The following is a 19,799-nucleotide window of genomic DNA, read 5'->3' on the forward strand; positions in this document are numbered from 1 at the left end:
CTTTTGTGATAATACCCACCAACACATAGCCTAAAAAACACATGATTAGAACAATAACCAAAAAGTACATAGTTAGACACTTTTACATTTGATTTAAGGGGGAAAAGACAAAAAACAATAAATAATAAACGGAGCAAAAACAATAGGGTCCTCTCACCATCGGTGCTCGGGCCCTAAATATTAATAAAAATTTAACATTCACATATTTATATCAAACTCTTATAATGACACATAATTCCTAATAGTTATTCAAGTAATATTATTTGAATATCAAATATTCAATATTAAATAAGTCAATAAATAAAATAACAAATAACTAGAAATAAAAGGGAGGGAGGGTTATATGAAAATGTAGTTAATGTAGGCTAATATATATTCCTTTATTTTATGGAATATTCTTTGATTTTATAGTTGCACATATCTTTTCAAAATGTATACATTTGCTCTTAATTTCATGTTATCCTATCCATAATGTACTTTAGAAACTAAATCTACTCATTTAAAACTGGGGATTCTTGCTTTCTCCAAAGAAATATTGCATTAAAAGCTGTAATTCTCAGCATTCTAAATAAGTATACATCATCTTTATTAAGTAGCATAGGTCCTATACCCAAAACTATATTTTGTATCTTCATATATTTAGTTTCTTAAATAAACTTCCCTGAATTAGGCTACTTCTGTTCACTGAAGTACTTCTGTTCGCTAGAAGTTCACTGCAACTTATCCAACATCCTAAAGATAAATTATTATAATTAGAAGATATTTCTAGTGTTATAAAATATCGCGTATTAATTTTCCAAGCAAAATGTATATTTTAGTCAGAATTATTGCGCTCCTATTTGGCGCGCATGCGCGCAGCAGCGCTCGTTCAATATGAAGATTAGCAGCAAAATGGATACATTTGCATGACTTTCTAACATTTACAGATGGAGAATATAACTGTAAAATGTAAGTTTTGCACTGAGGGGGAAAAAACATATCACAAACGCATAAAACAGCACAAAATATACGCTGTTTTTATGGTAGATCGATTTGATCCACGATCGACCAGCCTAGGGCTGCTTCAAAAACGCGTGCACACGCAATTATCTAGACTTGATAAACCTGGATCAAATTAGTGAGATTGCGTGAACTTCAATTACCTTTTATGGAACCACTTTAGCCCCAACTTATTTGTTAGGCTCATTCAAGTCCGGTTTTGGAGTTTAATCCCCGCTTTTCTAAGCGTCTTTTATGGAACAACCCTCCGAAGTACCTACAGCAAAGATTCCAGTTGTTGTGGAGTCATTGGCCCTGTTTATGTCTGCCATTCACATGCATCTCTTTTGACCACTTGTGATCAGATGTTGGTTTATCAGTTTAACCAGTTGAAAGAGCATCATAAGAGCATTAAACCTCCTGCTGTTTTCAGTCATGCAGTACAGACACTGTTTATTTGAATGGGGAAACACTGAAATCTCCTAAATGTTGTCAATGTTACATTTTACTAAGCTAGTTATTTCAAATTAGCAATAAAGTCTGACAACTATGGTATTATAAAATGTACATCTTTAGCTTGAATAATGAGGCTGGTCTAGCTAATGCATACTCAGTTCTGTTCAAAAGGTTGAGACCTGGAAGATGCTCATGCTCACCAAGGCTGCATTTATTATGCAAAAATACAGTACAAACAGCAATATTGTGAAATATTTCTATAATTTAAAAGAACAGTTTTCTATTTTAATATATTTTAAAATGTAATTTATTAGCGATGGCAAAGTTGAATTTTCAGCATCATTACTCCAGTCTTAAGTGTCACATGATCCTTCAGAAATCAACCCAATATGCCGATTTGGTGCTCGGGAAACATTTATTTTTATTATCCATGTTGAAAGCAGTTGTGCAAATTGTACACATATACATTTTTTTCATGATTCTTTGATGAATGTAAAGTTCAAAAGAACAGCATTTAGTTAAAATATTTTTTTTGTAATAATATAAAAGTCTTTACTGTTACTTTAAGGCAATTTAATTCATCCTTGCTGGATAATCTTTCATTTCTTTAAAAAAAAATCTTGCTGACCTCGTCGTTTGAAAGGTACAGTATGCTGTATATTTAAAATATAGACAATATATAGAGAAGATATATATGTGTAGACCTACTCATGTAGATCCATATCACAAGGAATACTAGCCTCATGGGTAGAGCTTGGGCAGAGATTATTTATTGACAACTCCAGAATTTTACAGATTATATGATAAGATTCTGCATAAACTGAATATGCATGATGTAGTTGGAAAATGTAAGCATTTTGGAAGGCTGTCAAAGATAAATATTCAGATGAAAATGTATCTTTTACTAAAGATTTGATGCAAATCCTGTATATCTGAAACACAAATCTGCTTTTTCAGTACTTGTGTGTTCTAATTAGTATGCAAGCTTTAACCACACACAATGGATTTAGTATTCTAAAACTCTACATAAGATTGTCATGTAATTCCAATTTATATTTAAATCCAATAAACACTGTTTAAAAGCTAAATACAATTTCACAAGATCCATTTATGTATTCACTAAATGTTGACTATTGGCTATGCTTTTAATTTTATGCAGCATTAATGTGCCCCCTGCTGGAGCAAAAACAACAGCAAAATTATGCTGGGAGTGTTTCATCAATATTAGAGATCTGCCTCTACATTACGTTTTAAAGTACATACCATAGCCTACATATAACACATTTAGAATTTGCATGAAAAAACATTTTTAACACAGAAACAAACAAACGTCCAACTTGAAGTTTATTTACTTCATAGGCACTTTCCATTTACACATCAGACAAAGGCAACACACAGTGGAAAAAAAGATTTACATCAACTAAATCCTTATACACGAAACCTAGTTCTACTGTTGCGGCAGGCAAGTTCCCGTTATGGCATTACAAACAGGCAAAGGAGTAGTTCGGAAACGTGTTGGGAATACTTTAAATATTCACAAACCTTTACTTAATGCCCCTTTTCTCCCTCCTACTGATCTGTTTGATATTTTAAGTCTTTTAATCCACATAGGATATCAAAGATGTCAATCATTTCAGCCTGATCAAAGGAGTGAGAAATAATGGGCAAAGGGTGGTCCTCAGGGTAGTGAGCTTTTGGAATGGCGCGAGGACCCAAACTGGCTTTCTCGGTCGTGCTCCTTAAAGTAAGTCTGTTCAATACGATGGCAAAAAGAAAGCAGGTTGGTGTAGGATTTAACCTTTTCAGCAAGCTCGTCGCTGGTCAGTTGTGTGGTGAGTATGGTGAAAAGATGACCAAACACCAGAGCGTCTAGTTCAGTTGGCCTGTGACATTTAAAGTACAACAATTAGGAAAGACACCATGCAATAATTGAGTTATGCTGCATGTCTGTATGTGTACAAAGCTTCATTTACTACATTTACAATTCAGCAGAAACAGTAATGCTGTGGAAATATTAATACAAATTAAAATATCTTTAATATTAATATATATATATATATATATATTTAAATGGTAATGTATTCCTGTTATGACAAAGCTGAATTACTCTAGTCTTCAGTGTCACACGATCCTTCAGAAATCATTGTAATATGCTGATTTTCTGCTCATGAAACATTTCTTATTATTATCAATATTATGAAACCATGAAGCATTTTTTCAGGATTAATTGATGAATAGAAAGATCAAAAGAACAGCGGTTACTTGAAACAGAAATATATTTTTTTTTTACCAATTTCATGCATCCTAGCTGAATAAGAGTATTAATCTCTTTAAAAAAATCTTTTGCATGATAGTGTATGTGCACAAAACATACTGTTTGTTGAAAAAGTAGGGCTGTGTTCCTAATCGCTGAGACAAGGCCTGACAGCACTGACTCACATCTTCATACACCTGAGAAGAGAAAACCCACACAAAGCCTTATGTAGTGTACATTGGCTCCATTTATGAAAGAAAAAGACAAACTAACTGGGTCAATGAATTACACTTCATTTATCTGCACACACACAAATAAAAATACCTGCTCCAGATTCTTTCCAGACCATCCAATAGCATTCATCTTCCTCCGTATCTCCCACTGCTTCTGGTAGGCCAGAACGTGATTGAGGGGCCAAGAATAGGGACTACTGTATCGTGGCCTAGAGATCTGAACACATATTACCATTAAATGCATACCATGATCATATATGCTGACATGTGGTGCCATAGATGTCATCTTTGATAAGATATATGATTTGTGGATGTCCTTATATGTGAAACATACCTCTGTAGCAGTATAGTCATCACACCACTGGATATACAACTAGAAAGAAGAGGCAAAGTTTGCACCGTTTATTATATGTTTAACACATATAAATAAAAATAAATAAAAAAGTATAATTAAAGAAATCCATGAGCAAAGATACATAATGTGCTGAAAATGTTGTCATTTTTAACAAATGTATCAATCAGATTTTTTGTATATGGCTAATAAATACCCTACCATTCAAAAGCTTGGGGACAGTAAGATTTTAAGGCATTAAACCGAATGTTATTGTAAAAAAAATTATTTGACCATTCTATTCATCAAAGAATGCTGAAAAAATGTATCAGGGTTTCCACAAAACTATTAAGCAGCACAACTGTTTTCAATATTGATAATAATAAGAATTTTTCCTTGAGCTCCAAATCAGCATTAGAATGATTTCTGAAGGATCATGTGACACTGAAGACTTGAGTAATGACTGGAAATGAATGACAGGAATAAATTACATTTGAAAATATATTAAAATAGAAAACAGTTTAATTTCAGTTCTATAACATTTCACATTATTACTCTGGCCAAATAACTGCCGTTTTGGCATAAGAGACTTTTTTTTTTATCCAATCGACCTCAAACTGAACGGTAGTGTATGTAATACACAAAGATGTGCTGATGTGTGCAGGTCTGTACCTCTGCAGTCAGCAGCATGTTATTGACCAACTCCATGTAAGCCTTCATCTCTGCCCTCTGGACATCATCCAGCCCGTCACTCAGAGCATGACCCTATGGACAGCTCAATGTCAGCCAACAGTCAAATATTCTAGTATTCATATGGAGTTTGTTTTTTAGAGTGAGAAAGTTACCTTTGCCTTTGTGAATTGAACAATCGGCCCCAATTCTGACACAACTTGATTTCCAACGTGGATAAAAGGAACCTTCCCTAATGAACAGAGAGGAAGAGTCATTATAAGACATATGAACAATCACTAACTCATACATTCATTCTGATGAAAACAGAGCTCTTTACCACTAGCTTTCCAACATAAGATAAAAATAAACAAATTCCATAAATGAAACAAAAACATGAAAATGACTGTAAAATTGGGAGAATTTGGTTACTCACCTGACGGTGACATGTATTCAGCATTGGCACGGCAGGACACCTGCACTGGCAGGCCGCACATCCTCAGGAAAGTCTGCAAAACAAGATTTAATTCATAAACCTAAAACAAGTGACAAACTATTCAGGTTTTTGAAGATGTGAATCGGCGAGCGTGTGAATGATTATGGCACAACTTTTCACCTGAACTGCCAGCGAGGACGCAGAATCTGACAGCAGGATTTGATCCTCTGCACACACAAAAAAGGAAACCATATTAATGTTAATTTCATTTCATTTATTTTATGCTAAATGTAAATGTGACAAAAAAAAACAGTTACCTTTAAGAGGTTGGTACAGAGTAGCATTTTCAGGCCATGGCTCAGCAGCTGCAATAGAAAAACAATAAAACTGGAAATATACATTTCGCAAACAATACTGTATCTTTCCATTTTTCAGAAACTCTGACCCTTAAATATCCTATATCTATGTGAGACCACATTATAATATTTAATAGGTTTCTCTATCTTTGACCCTGACAATAGCATTGCAAACAACAGAACTCTAACTTAACTGTTGTAAAGACATCTGATACATTTATAACAGACTCGTGACCAGAAATGTTGGTTTTTCTCAACTAATATGGAGAGAAATTAAATGACTATGATGAAAAGAAGTAACGTTACAGATAGCCCATCTCTAGCACTAACCACTAACACGCCTATGGTCTCGCTACATTACACACAAGCGTAAACATTACCTGCAATCTGAGAGACGAAAGCCTCTGCAGCAAGAGACATGACAGCGCAGAAAAAATCTACTTTAATCGAAACACAACAACGAGACGGTATTAATTTCCCACGCAAGGGCAAAGCAAGCTCCTGTCCCCGTGTAGTGACGTCACCCAGAAGTTTTTCCTGCTTTCTGGCCAATCACGTTCCTCCTCCTCCTTCTTCTTTTTCTTTTTGTTATATTGGCGGTTGGCAAACCAGCTTATGGTGCATTACCGCCAACTACTGAACTGGAGTGTGGAGCGTTAATGTTTAGGAAAAAAAAACTTAATAATAATCACAATGAAACAAACATATATATATATATATATATATATATATATATATATATATATATATATATATATATATATATATATATAGGGCTGTTAAAATCGCGATTAATCGCATCCAAAATAAAAGTTTGTGTTTAAATAGTATATGTGTGTGTACTGTGTATAATTAAATGTGTATTTATAAATACACACACATGCTTGTATTTAAGAAAAATGTATTTATATATAATATAAATATATACAGTATATGTATGCAAATATTTCTTAAATATATACATGCATGTGTGTGTATTTATATATACAAAATAATTATACACAGTACACACACATATATTATGTAAACACAAACTTTTATTTTGGATGCGATTAATCGCGATTAATCTTTTGACAGCCCATATATATATATATATAGGCTATATATAGTTTTACAATATCAAAACCGTGGTACAGGTGTGTGTATGTCAAGGCGGCATACAATCATCCGTCAACTGAGTTCAAGGATTGAGTGGAGGATAATAGCACCCCCCCAAAAAAAAAAAAAAACAAACAAAAAAAAAACAATTAAGAGTCAAGAAATAAAGACATGATTCAACATAAATTCTTTAGAACATTCCAGAGAGGGGACCGAATACGCCAGAAATCATTAGACCTCCGGCGTATAGTCACAAGTTAGTTTTTCTAAAGGTATACATTAGCAATTCGATTCAACCACAGAAGGGACATGAGGAGTCACAACAGAAGTATACATTTCCTTGCTACAAATTTGTAACACACACTCTAGATCATGGTCGAGGTTTAATTCAGCTTTACAATTCAAGAGATAGGCTATATAGGCCTCTATGGATAGAGCAAAATATTTACCAATGATCCTCTGAACAATTTTATGTAGCCTATCTCTTTGCAGTACCTTGATCATGTCACAAATAAATACATTTGCAAAAGAAATAAAAACAAAATACATTTTGAAAACATATTATATTCTTATAGGCTATCATTCTTTTAGATAATTTATCAGAGCTATTCTAATATGTTTGTTTCCTTGAAGCTGACTCATTAAATGCTCTAAATTCATATGGTTTGTACCTTTTTCCTTCAATTTTGTTTCCAGTATTTGTCGTTCATTGTTAGGCTCTGCAATGCAGAAGGGCATGTTCAACATTCCGCAGTGTCCATAGCCTATAGGATGAGGATTCTGAACTTTGTTTTTCCATTTGCGGTATGGTCGAGTCTGATTCTTGATTCTTCTCGTCTTCTCAGTCTAGTATAAATCCTACTATTCCTACTTCCCTTTGGATTCTTTAGCCTAGGTTAATCCTCCACTTCCGATCGCGGAATATGAATGCGGCCTTTCACTGCTTGCTTTTTGCAACATTAGGGTCTATTCTTAAAACCTTAATAGCCTATATTTATTTTATTTTATTTCTTTGTAACCATAATACAAAATCGTGTAAAGCTCTGAAATCCTGATTATTTTATTGTATTTATGTGCTAATGTATTTTAATAGTCGAGTTGCAAATGCAAGCGGTCATTAAGGTGCCATTAGAACAGGGCGCGAGCCTTAAATCATGTGCGCGGGCCGGTAGGGCGCGCGCGCGCGCTCTTTCCACTGCGTGTGAGCTGCATCTCAATTGTTCTTTCGTCATATTGTTATACCAATGTTGATTACAATCCTTACTTACATCTCTATGTGAACAAGAATATAAGCATATAGCCTAAATATTAATATAGGCCTATGTGAAAACTTGTAAAATTAAGGTCTATGTAATAAAACAGACGCATAAAACGCATAAAATGTAAATATTCCATAGGCCTAATGCTTATATATAAAAGATTATATTTAAATAATATGTTATTAATATTATTAGATGAACAATAAACAGAGATATTAAATTATATATATATATATATATTTTAATTATTGTAGGCTAGGCTATTGTATTCATTAATAAACATGAAGACACATTTGTACACTCGCATTTTATTAGAGCTCATTATAGATTTAATACATTTACAGATATTTCCAAGTCACTTTTCAGCTCATGCATGCATTTTATGGTGCTGTAGAATTTTCCAGGCTTGAGCAGATGTCGGAGCATCTCGCCCTGTTCTCCAAAAGAAAGGGTAGAGAATAGAAACAACATTCAATACATAAACACTTGGTAATGTTATAATTATTTAGGATGTTAGATAAATCACAACAGTGGTATTTTAACGGTAATGAAAAATCAAAGACTTAAAGAACCGTTTGTTTTGCAATTGCAATTTATTCAAATAAACGAAACATCATTTTAACAGTGGTTTAGTCGTTTATGGGTTCTATTCAATAACTGCAGTGGTTTTATCTTGAAAGCAGACGTTTTTGCATCGTCCATATACTCCCCTAAAACCGAATCTGTGAATGTGCAATGGAAACACACATTCGGTTCTACAGGGTATATATAGACGACGGAACAAAGCTTTGCGCAGAAATGGAATATCTGCAAATTGGGAGCACATCGTTTTCCACAGTCCAGAAAACAAAATGAAAAGGCGTTGCCTAATTTGCACCCGAAAATTGAAAAGGCTATACACCCTTCATTTCAAGCAAAAACCTTTTAATTAAAATACAATTTAAAGGTTTAAAGACAATTTTATCAATTGTTCGGCCACATTAAAATATAGGCTAAATAAAATAAAAGTGTGCTATTTTGAAGTAGCCTATTTAGATTATTTTTTTATTTCATGTTGCCAATTTCAGACATTTTCTATTTTTGTATTTCCAAATCGAAATAAAATTGGTGTCTTGTTTATGTAATAAAATAATTTAACTGCAATTTGAGAAATCTGCTAGTAAGACACCCCCCCCACTCTCTCTCTCTCTCTCTCTCTCTCTCTCTCTCTCTCTCTCTCTCTCTCTCTCTCTCTCTCTCTCTCTCTCTCTCTCTCTCTCTCTCTTCTCGCCGCAATGCAGTAAGGTAGTAAATTAAAACGACCCTCTCGCTTTCACATTTAAATGATTCGTTAACAAAGAAAACAGAACAATATAGCATAATTCAGGTTTACTCGTAGAAAACAAATGCATAACACATTTTGATTTGTCTGACTTCATCTCAAACTTGCCATATGTCTTAATAATTTAGCCTATATTTAAAATTTATCTCACTCGACAGAGCAGACTATACGAATTTTTCAGTTTTCTTCACAATTAGCCTATGCTACGCATTGATAAAGTGACTGATTATTCAGAAAAATCATTACAAATTATTTTAAAATACAAAAATATATTAGCCTAATGTAAGTTTGATTTTGCAGCTGCACTTACCATTTGATGTAAAAACGACCTATTTAGAATATTCCCTAAGGAAAATAGACGAAAAGCTAGTTTAAATAAAAGGGGGGAAAAGCAAAGAAAGAAGAAAAGCAAGTAAAATATTCTGCACAAATGAAACACAGCGAGAAATGCTGAGAGACGTCCTCGTCCGGAGCTTTTCTGTTCGACAAAGCGCGTGGGAAGGGAAGAGAGGGGCCAATATTACCGCGAGCCCGTGGCGCGTCTCATCTGTGAGACCCAATGACGGGCGCGCGAGGCTCGTAAAAACCGTTTTACAACCTGAGCTGTAAATCAACTTTTGAGCTGGGAAGAGCTTAGAAACCGCAGATTTTCTACACCACTGTGGCGTTGCCAGCGTTGCCATTTACATTCTACAAAAACGAACAAATAAAGGAAACAGAAACGCCCGAAATACCTCAAAATATATAGGGAGACGTCCGGTAAAAGCGCAGCATTACAGTATTGTATTGAACCACAGGTTCTTTATTGGCATCGATGGTTCCATGAAGAGCCCTTAATATGGAAATTTATATTGGACAAAAGGTTCTTTATAAAGGAAAAATGTACAATTTTATTTGCACTTAGGTTCTTTTAAGAACTGTTCATTGAAAGGTTCTTTGGGGAACAAAAATAGATCTTAAATGGCATTGCTGATGTGAAAACCTCCTTTTGGAGCCTTTACAGGCTATTTCTGCACATTATGGGCTAGTTCTTTGCGTGTTAATTCGGGCATAATTTTATGACGAAAAAATATAAAAGCTCAAGTCCTACTTTAGTATCAAAAACATATGTTTAGCCAAAATGGGTCTGTACAGATATGTTCAAGTCATTTTCAGCTCATCATTAGACGGAACGCGTGTCGCCTGTTTAGCTGCAGTGCTGTCGAATGTTTTTCTTTCTTTCTCCAGGCTTGAGCAGAGGTCGGGGCATCTCACCCTGTTATCTTGTAAATATCTTTTAAAACAATTGCAACTTTAAAATCATGCAATTTCATTTAGGCCTATAGCATGACTTTAGAAAAAAAATGCAATAGGCTACGATAAAGGTGTTAAAATGTGTGTGCGTGTCTGTGGTGGGGGTTGAGAGAGAATTTATATTTGTGCATGTATTAGAATAAGCACAATTTGTAAAATTATAGCCTGCCCTATAACATTAAACTTTAATATTGAAATTCATTGTTACCTTGATGTGCGCGCGTGTACGTGTGAAAGAGACATGTATCGCTCGGTATCAGTTTTATGCAGCATTCATAACAGTTAATGTAGGCTAGCTGAGCTCTATACAACTTAAAATATATTTTAAATTGTGACTGCATTTACATTTTGCTGGGTTAACAAATAATTGGCAAGCTAAAAGATTCCTGGTCTTTTTATATTTTTTATTGTTGTTGTTTTAGCAGAATTATCAAAGATGTAGCTAATTTATAATGCCTCACCTTAACATATTCAACAGGGTCCTCTGAATATATAGCATATAAACAAGTGAAAGGTTGTTTAAAATTAGCTCACAAATTTCTTACAGATGCTTATCCTTCTAAAATATGCGTATAAACCTTCTATCTATAGGCCTACCAACTGTTCTCAATACAATTCGGCAGCTAAAACACCCTCGATTTCTATTTTTATATTTACAAACTGTATATTTGCAAGTAGGCCTATCACCGTTCCTTAATTTCATAACTTTCCTTCTTTCCATTGTTATTTTAAATAATTATTATTAATTAATATTAATTAAGATAATAACAATAATTATTTTATACTGTAATTCGTGATTACTTTCTTCTAACTAAATTATACGTAGGATTGAACCATGCAGCCAATGCATTTTTATTGCAGAATTAAGTTTAATCATCATGGTTAGATGCGAAATTTTGGTTCAAGGCTTTTAAATGTACGCGACTTTTATTTTGAAGGTTCAAATTAACTTCCGAAAACTAAATACGTCACCGTCACACGCACAGGCTCAGCCTCCGTTCCATCTCTGTAGAAGGCAAGTTAACGAGTGAACTCTTGCAAATGTTTGTCTTACAAAATGCTCCACCGAATATTAATATAATGAAAATATGTTTAAATCACACTGCTTACGGTTTTCCACTGAGCGAATAAGATTCAGGACAGTTTTAGGCAGGTGAAAAGGCAGGGCATATAGTCTGTTTACTGCCAGTCAGTCCCTCCTTGTTGTCGTTGTAATAACCGTTTCAATAGTAAGACCAGAGTTGCAATGTTTTCTTATTTGTCAGGTGAATATACTGGTATTCGTTTAAGGTTTGCCTTTCCAACCCATGTTGTTGATTAGATGACTGATCCCAATTCCAAGACAGGATTGTGTTTCCTAGTAATGAATGTGCAAGTGATGTCTTCCAGACAGAGGCAGTGAATGTGTTGTAAGCGTTATTAGAAGGGTTTTGAGTGTATTGTAAGCGTTATTAGATGTTTTTTGTTTGCTTTAAGGTCTGGATTTGCAGTTCTGACAATGGGAGCCATCATTTCACGGTGGAAGGTGTGTATTTCACTCTTTTTGCCATTTTCCCTAATCAAACCCTTTCTATAAACAATGTAATCGTTATGTTTTTACAGACTAAAACTTCCACTGTGGATATTTTAGAGACTCTGGATAAGGTATGTTCCCCACTGTTGTCCTGCCCTTTCAAACCCGCAGACTTCTTTCAGCCATTGTGACCTTATCACACATCACAGAGCTGTATGTCATCATCTGAACCCTTTTACTGGCTGCATTTCCTTGCTTTACTCATTCCTGGCTCTCCTCCCGAAGCCTCCATCTGTCTGGAGACTCTATTGACAGGACCATCTGTTCGCTGGATTGCTGCGGTTGACCTTAACTGCCCAGTAGTGGTCACTGCTTTGGTTTAGAGTGAGCTATAGGAATACACTTTGCAATACCAGAGGGCTTTTATGTTTAATTTCACCCCAAACGTTCAACTGTAACTAACAGAGCTCATATCCGACATTCAGTAGTCACAGGTTGTGCTTTAGCAGGGTCAGTGTTTCACAGATTTATGTTGTGTTTAGGATTCTTAATGGCATGCTGTAACGTGGCACACTGCGACATATCGGTTATTCGTGCCAACATATCAGCAAACATTTAACTTACTTCACTTGAATTAAATTGGATAAATCCTCAAGCCTGATATATGAAGTAATATATTTTTTTGAAATGAAACAGTTTATTGAAAATTTAGACAAAAAAATATAAAACGAAATGTGAACAAAAAGTTTGCGTTTTGCATCATATTTGATACAAAAGGTATTTATGGCCCATATAGTACTCAAAAAGGAAAAAACACATTCCAAACTGAGCTGCAATATGCAATTTGGTGCAGTTGCTGATATTTATATGGCCTCAAAGTAATGTGACTACTTGCATAAAACGAATATATTGACTCTCTATGTCTCCTAATAATAAAATGCCTACTTTTATGATCAAAGCTCTGTAGTTAAAAACATATAATGCATGTACTTGACCTGTATGTGGACATTTTTACAATTATACTAAAAGGCCTTTTCCTCTCTAAACAAGTATGAACTTTCAATCAGACAACAGAAAGTTTTGATGATGATGATGATGATAATAAGAAATGCATATAAAAAATTGTACCGTAGTCTTTATAGGGTTAAATGAGATCATATGAAGCATTCTGCGTTACCTTACATAGCATTTTTACAACATATAACATAATGGCATCGCTAATTAACTTACAATATTGCATTATGACTTGAATCCATAGGACATAACTGACCTTGAGGAGTTCCGTACAAAGAACCAGCGCTTGCTGAAGTTGTGGGTGGGCCGGCTTCTCTTCTACTCGTCTGCTTTGTACCTGATCACATGTCTGTGTGTGTATTACCTGTACTTCCCTGAGCAGTGGAGCGCTCGCATCATCACTGCCCTGCCTCTGCTAGCATTTCCAGCACTGTGAGTCCTAAGTATTATTGCTGGACAGACAATGATATATCGTATTAAGCATGCTTATTGTATTACTATTTTTAGTCCAGCTGATGTAATTATGCAGGCATTACTACTTATTACATGTATTATATGTATTGCATACTTTTTAAAGGTTGTTTATTTAAGGGAGGTCAATGTTATTGTATTGTCAACTATTTAGGTAGTTTTGTTTTCTTACATAATTTGATCTTTTATGTTTCTTCATAGAGTGTTAATACTACGAAAACTACTCATCTTCCTTTTCGCCAAACGCACAGAGAGAAACAGTAAGCTTATTATATGTTGTTTTCTTCATCTTTTCTTCATTGTCTTCACGAACAGTTTTGGTGTAATTTGATCGATTGACTGACTGGTCTTTTGTTTTTTTTCTGTTTCAGATGAAAAACTAGATGATTTAAAAACAAAGAAACGAAAAATAGTAAGTGTGATTTCAGACACATTAGAACCGAAGCTTACTAAGGAGCTAAGCTTGTTTGTGGATTCCAATATTTCAATATTTATGTTCCATAAAACAAATGGATTCTGTTTTTGTCAGCTTGAGGAGGTGATGGAAACGGAGACCTACAAAAATGCTAAGCTCATATTGGAGAGATTCGATCCAGAATCTAAGAGGAAAGCAGTAAGTCCAGTCATGTGTAATATTAAAGGGATAGTTCACCCAAAAAATGATTCATTTTACTCGCCCTCATGTCATCCCCGATGTATATAACTTTCTTTCTTCAGATAAACACGAACAAAGATTTTTATGAAAATAATCAATCTCTTTGAGTCAATATAATGCAAGTGAATGGGTGCCGCTTGGCTGAAGCTTGAAAAACCACAAACAACGATCGTGACGATAATCCATACAACCCCAGAAACAATTTTCTTCAACCTTCTGAAGTGAAACGATAGGTGCGTGTAAGAAAAATATGCGTCACAACATCTCTCGTGAAAGATTTATGATTTAAAGTATTTTTCTTAGATACCTATCACCTCACTTACCATCATGATCGCTGTGTGTGGCTTTTCAAACATCGACTGAGCTGCACCCTTTCAATAGTATTTTATGGACTCACAGAGATGAATTATTTTCCTAAAAATCTTCGGGATGGCATGAAATGATGAGATAATTAAAACATTTCAGTGAACTATCCCTTTAAAGCTTGAATAGGGTTTCAAACAGATGTAGGGAATATGGATTTATCTTTGAAGCTAGCATACTTAAGATGAGTTATGGTAGATGAATGCTTGGTTTGTGTTTACAGGAAGCAGAAGCCACTCCGGTCAGACCCCACATGACCCCTAGACCAGGACAAGGTTTGTGTTTCCTTTTGTTTTTTGACTGAGTTCTTGTGTTTTCTGTATGCACTTTATACTCTCATTATATACAGACCTACGGCAGCGGCATGTTGCCATGGCAACTCCTGGACCCGGTCCCATGACCCCAGGAGCCACACCACATCGTACTGCCCCAGGAGGACCTCCAGAGAAAGGGCTCGCTGGGTCTCCGGCAGAAACACCACAACAAATGATGAGAAGAAACATGAATCCTTATTCACCAGGACCTGGATCAGGTTTAGTAAACTCATACGTGTGTTACTTGCATGTCCTCACATGGATAAGTAAATGAATATTGTAAAACAGGTGTGAAATTCTGATAAAATAGCAGATAATATATCCTGTGACCATAAATCAATTGAATTTTATAATAAATGGCTCATATCATGCATTCTTTTATTCTTGAATAAATGTACATGTTTTAATGAACATTGGTGTCTTTTATCAGAGAGTATAAATTATAAATGGCTGAGATTAAAATACAGTACAGTTTTAACCAAATAAGTTCAAACAAAATCAATCATTTTAAATACTACAAATAAATTAAATGCTTCACAACGTAGGGTACATGCATAATGGTACAAAGGAAAAATGGATATTTGTTTTGAGATATGCTATTAAATGATTAGAGTTTTTTTTAAATACATTTTAAGTGAGTAAATGTAAAAAGTCAGGGAAATGAGCACGCATAATTTAATTTTCAGTATTGACGTATATTACCAAATACATTTTACAAACTGTAATATAGGCCGATAATCTATATATTGTGCATCCATAGTTTTAGCTACAGACTGAACATTATAGACTTTTCACTGTCATTTGCATTTATTTTGAAGTTCTGGCGTATCATTTTCCCGATTTGTGCACTGATGAAGTGTTGATTGTTCTTGATCATTTCAGGTATGCATCCCCCTGGGCCACCTCTCGCTCGACCCATTCTTCCACGAGAGCGTAGCTCTGTGGACAGAGTCCTTGAGTATTTGGTGGGAGATGGACCTCAGAACAGGTATTACACCGGAATAATATACAAACCGGCTTGACTTTCAGGCTACTCACAGAAACGCACTTATGTCAGTACACGGGAGAATGATTTGTCTCTTGCCTTCCCCCCATTTATTCTTATACATTCAGATATGCATTGATTTGCCAGCAGTGTTTTTCCCACAATGGTATGGCTTTGAAGGAGGAATTTGAGTATGTAGGTAAGAGCCTGTCAGAGCACACTATGGATCTGTGCCGATTTTTGCCTGAGGATACTCATGTGTGATGTTTAACGTTACAGCATTCCGTTGTGCTTATTGCTACTTCATGAACCCGGCGAGAAAGACACGCCCCCAGGCACCCAGACTCCCAGAGTTCAGTTTTGAGCGCAGACTTCGCTCTGAATCTCCTGAAACACAATCTTCGGCCGCCACCGAGACACCAGAGGACAGTGACGCCCCTGAAGGTATTTCATGCTGCTGACAGCCAGTGACATCATTATGATGACCTCATAAAATCATTGTGTCATCTTGTCATGTCATTTTTCAATCAGTCTTAAAACTGCAACTGGAAAGCCTCCAAGAGGAGAGCTAACGCATTTGGAAGTCCATGCATGCAGTTTTGAAACCATTTACATTTATCATTTGTATGTTAGTGTATGTATGAATGTATGTTGTATTTTATTTTATTTATGTGTTTTTAGACCATATTGTCTCGGCCCGCTCCTCTCGGGTCTCACACTCTGGCACCCCCTGGAGTAAAGTTCATAGTTTCAAGAGAATTCACTCAGGTCCCAGAACCTACGCACAGACTCACTTTACTTACACATACACTACCATTCAAAAGTTTGGGGTCGGTGTGATTTTTCTATTGTTTTTGAAAGTGTCTTATGCTCACAATGGCTGCATTTATTTGATTAAAAATACAGTAAAACAGTAATATTTAGATACAATTTAAAATAGCTGTTTTCTTTTAAATATATTTAAATGTAATTTAAACCATTGTTCTTTATGGTCTTTTGATGAATAAAAAAAACTAAAAATAAAGTTTTGATATTTGATATAGATTTGTTTTGTAAAATTATAAACATCTTTACTGTCACTTTTGATCAATTTAATGTGTCCTTGCTAAATAAAAATATTAATTGAATTATAAAATAAAAATCTTACTCACCCTAATCTTTTGACCAGTAGTTTATGCACTGCATGATGCTTTGGTGCTAAAGTATTCTCTGCTCTTTTCAGTTAATGTGGGTAACATAATCATGATCGCAATCATTTCCTATTCCCTCTCATACACAAAATCACACAACACAATAATGACTGTCACCATTACAAGGTGAGAAGGTGTGTAAATGGCTGTAAATGGTATATATGAAAAATGTCTTCTAATGTGTGATTTATTTATTTTATTTTTATATCTGTCTTAATGAAAACATTCTGCATTTGACATTCAGATATTTTTTGCTCTATATTCAAATAGATGTTTTTGTCTATCTATCTATATCTATATATCTATATATCTGTATCTATCTATCTATCTATCTCTCTCTCTCTATATATATATATATATATATATATATATATATATATCTGTATCTCTCTCTCTCTCTCTCTCTCTCTCTCTCTCTCTCTCTCTCTCTCTCTCTCTCTCTCTCTCTCTCTCTCTCTCTCTCTCTCTCTCTCTCTCTCTCTCTCTCTCTCTCTCTCTCTCTCTCTCTCTCTCTCTCTCTCTCTCTCTCTCTCTCTCTCTCTCTCTCTCTCTCTCTATATATATATATATATATATATATATATATATATATATATATATATATATATATATATATACAAATAGAAGTTCCTCCACAATATTTTTGTGGAGCAACAGTTATCTGCAATGTTAATATATTAAGTTTAGCAAGATGGTAAGATGCTTAGAGACTGAATGTCTAAAATGCTGAATACTTTTCTTTAAAAAATCCGATCTGATCTTATTTTCAAACCTAAGTGCATGGTTCATTGTCGTAATTTTAGTTTTTTTGTATGATTAATAATAATTTAAGCTAATTTACAGTTTTGATAATGCAAATTGTGCTTCTTTTAAACATGTATTATCATACTGAATGAACAATGCCAAAAATTATATTCTTTTTATGATGCATTAACAGGCTTAATACACATACTTTCTTACACACCCACAACAGTGCCATGGCTCTTAGGAGTGCCAATTATTTTATTTCATTATTTAATTTTCACAGATGACGTGGAAAGAACTACACCTGCTGACCCTCAGGACCCCACCGCTGAAGATCCCCCTGTCGCACATGAAACCGAGGCAGAGGTGTCACAGCCTCGACGTAGCCCGTCCCCCTCAAAGGATGTCCCACAGGAGGAAGCTGCAGCTGAGGAGGAACAGCAGAAAGAGGATGAATCAAACTAAACATGTTTATGATCAACACTGTTCACAAGAGCTTTTGGTTTTTGCCATGTTTTGTTTTAACTTCTCTCTCTAGCATGTTCATTTAGTACATCTTAGTAATTCTGAAGGCTGTTAAGAGTTTTTACTGCTGATTTATTTAAATGCACCACATCGTTCACATATAGTGGGCTAATCACGTTACAATTTGTAATATTGGTGTGGTGCGGCCCATGGTGCAATTCCTGTGCATGGTTTGTTTATGAGGTTGACAAAACAAACTGCAGTAGCTAAAGTGTTGAAGCCTAGAATAATTTTACAGTGTTAGCAATTGATATTGCATAGTAAATGACAAAAGCGGGTAGCAAGAAATGTTTAGCTATCATAGCTATGAGTTTAGCTATCATTGTGTTTACAGAATTATTTGAAACCTGCAAAGTGAGAGCTGAACAAAAATACACTCTTTATCAAAAGCGTTGGTCTTCTAGAGAAGGGATGCTTTTACTTTTTTTTTTTTTTTTTTTTGCTAAATGCACTATTTTGATTCTTAAATATTTATTTATTTTGTTTTGAGTTGTTTTAATTGCTTGTGTTTTTCTGGCCAATGGTTTTACTTATTTGTGAATAATTCAACTGTTTTGTGCCTTTCTGGTTAAGAAATATGACTTTCTGCACTGTTTACAAGATAGCAAAATCTGTCACAATAAGTGGTGTCCGTACATAAGATGTTATTTGCATTGATGTTTACGCTTTACAAGTCAAATGATGCCAGAAGTGACACTAAAATGTATTCATGAATAAAAAAATTGGATGAGAATGATAGTTTGGTAGTTAACAACTATTGTTCCTCTAAATTCTGCATTAGTTATTTTGTTGTCGTGTTCATGGTGAATTGATTCTTATCTCAACAGCAACACGTAATATGTATGTACTTTAAAACTGGAATTATCAGTTTGTACTTGTCAATACTTGCACATGTCTGCTGCTTTTACAGTCTGTACATGCCAATAAATGTTTCTTATCAATAGCATGATTCTTTAAACATTATCATGAAATTGAGGTTTTTCTTTAGTAGACAGCAAATTGGAGTCTACCAAATTAATGTTTTAGAAACTAAAAAGCACAATATGGAAAGGCTAAGTGAGACATGAATGTTTCTGAGACCTGTGCCTCAGCAAATATTTCATGCATAATTAACTATAGATAATAGATCAATAATTTTAAAGTAGATTCATTTTTTTATACAACAGTTCCTTTTTTATATGTGCCCTTATATTTTTATACAACCCCATGAAATATTTGTTGAAAACTATAAATTCTCTCATGATCCTAGTTATCTTTTTCTTGTGTATCCTTAGTATGACCAGTAATGACCAGTACTGAGTGTTAAGTTTAGTAGCCTAATTGTTTATATTTTATTTACGC

The 19,799-nt window shown here is 34.6% G+C and overlaps 2 protein-coding genes across 6 annotated transcripts; one reads left to right on the top strand and one right to left on the bottom strand.

Annotated features, from left to right (window-relative positions):
• Nucleotides 1–2,760: 2,760 nt before the first annotated feature.
• mtx2 (metaxin 2) lies at nt 2,761–6,347 on the bottom strand. The gene is made up of 10 exons (XM_081380023.1): nt 6,094–6,347; nt 5,675–5,722; nt 5,538–5,584; nt 5,358–5,430; nt 5,098–5,174; nt 4,925–5,017; nt 4,256–4,294; nt 4,013–4,138; nt 3,809–3,885; nt 2,761–3,317 (listed from the first exon to the last, which is right to left on the bottom strand). Exons 1-10 carry the CDS (start codon nt 6,131–6,133, stop codon nt 3,113–3,115), a joined length of 825 nt encoding a protein of 274 aa, XP_081236149.1. The 5' UTR covers nt 6,134–6,347; the 3' UTR covers nt 2,761–3,112.
• A 5,279-nt stretch (nt 6,348–11,626) lies between these two features.
• lnpk (lunapark, ER junction formation factor) lies at nt 11,627–19,401 on the top strand. 5 transcript variants are annotated; one of them, XM_081381133.1, is made up of 14 exons: nt 11,651–11,699; nt 12,161–12,209; nt 12,287–12,328; nt 13,456–13,643; nt 13,884–13,942; nt 14,054–14,094; nt 14,212–14,295; nt 14,924–14,975; nt 15,050–15,232; nt 15,897–16,002; nt 16,128–16,198; nt 16,279–16,443; nt 16,681–16,767; nt 18,217–19,401. In XM_081381133.1, exons 2-14 carry the CDS (start codon nt 12,183–12,185, stop codon nt 18,396–18,398), a joined length of 1,287 nt encoding a protein of 428 aa, XP_081237259.1. In that variant the 5' UTR covers nt 11,651–11,699; nt 12,161–12,182; the 3' UTR covers nt 18,399–19,401. The 5 variants fall into 5 exon arrangements, with proteins under 5 accessions (XP_081237262.1, XP_081237259.1, XP_081237260.1 ...); XM_081381134.1 differs by having other exon boundaries at nt 11,693–11,949; XM_081381136.1 differs by lacking the exon at nt 16,681–16,767 and having other exon boundaries at nt 11,627–11,699.
• The last annotated feature ends 398 nt before the right edge of the window (nt 19,402–19,799 follow it).

Source organism: Scardinius erythrophthalmus (assembly GCF_964197995.2).
Source record: "Scardinius erythrophthalmus genome assembly, chromosome: 12".
Classification (NCBI taxonomy): Eukaryota; Metazoa; Chordata; class Actinopteri; order Cypriniformes; family Leuciscidae; genus Scardinius; species Scardinius erythrophthalmus.

Excerpts from the sequence above, each read along its gene's own strand:
- mtx2 (XM_081380023.1), bottom strand. The coding sequence starts at position 6,133 with ATGTCTCTTGCTGCAGAGGCTTTCGTCTCTCAGATTGCAG. Across the intron at positions 5,431-5,537 it reads CGTCCTCGCTGGCAGTTCAG|ACTTTCCTGAGGATGTGCGG; the intron begins GTGAAAAGTTGT and ends CTTGTTTTGCAG. Across the intron at positions 3,318-3,808 it reads CCCTACTTTTTCAACAAACA|GCCAACTGAACTAGACGCTC; the intron begins GTATGTTTTGTG and ends TAAATGTCACAG.
- lnpk (XM_081381133.1), top strand. The coding sequence starts at position 12,183 with ATGGGAGCCATCATTTCACGGTGGAAG. Across the intron at positions 12,210-12,286 it reads CCATCATTTCACGGTGGAAG|ACTAAAACTTCCACTGTGGA; the intron begins GTGTGTATTTCA and ends ATGTTTTTACAG. Across the intron at positions 16,768-18,216 it reads TTTCAAGAGAATTCACTCAG|ATGACGTGGAAAGAACTACA; the intron begins GTCCCAGAACCT and ends TAATTTTCACAG.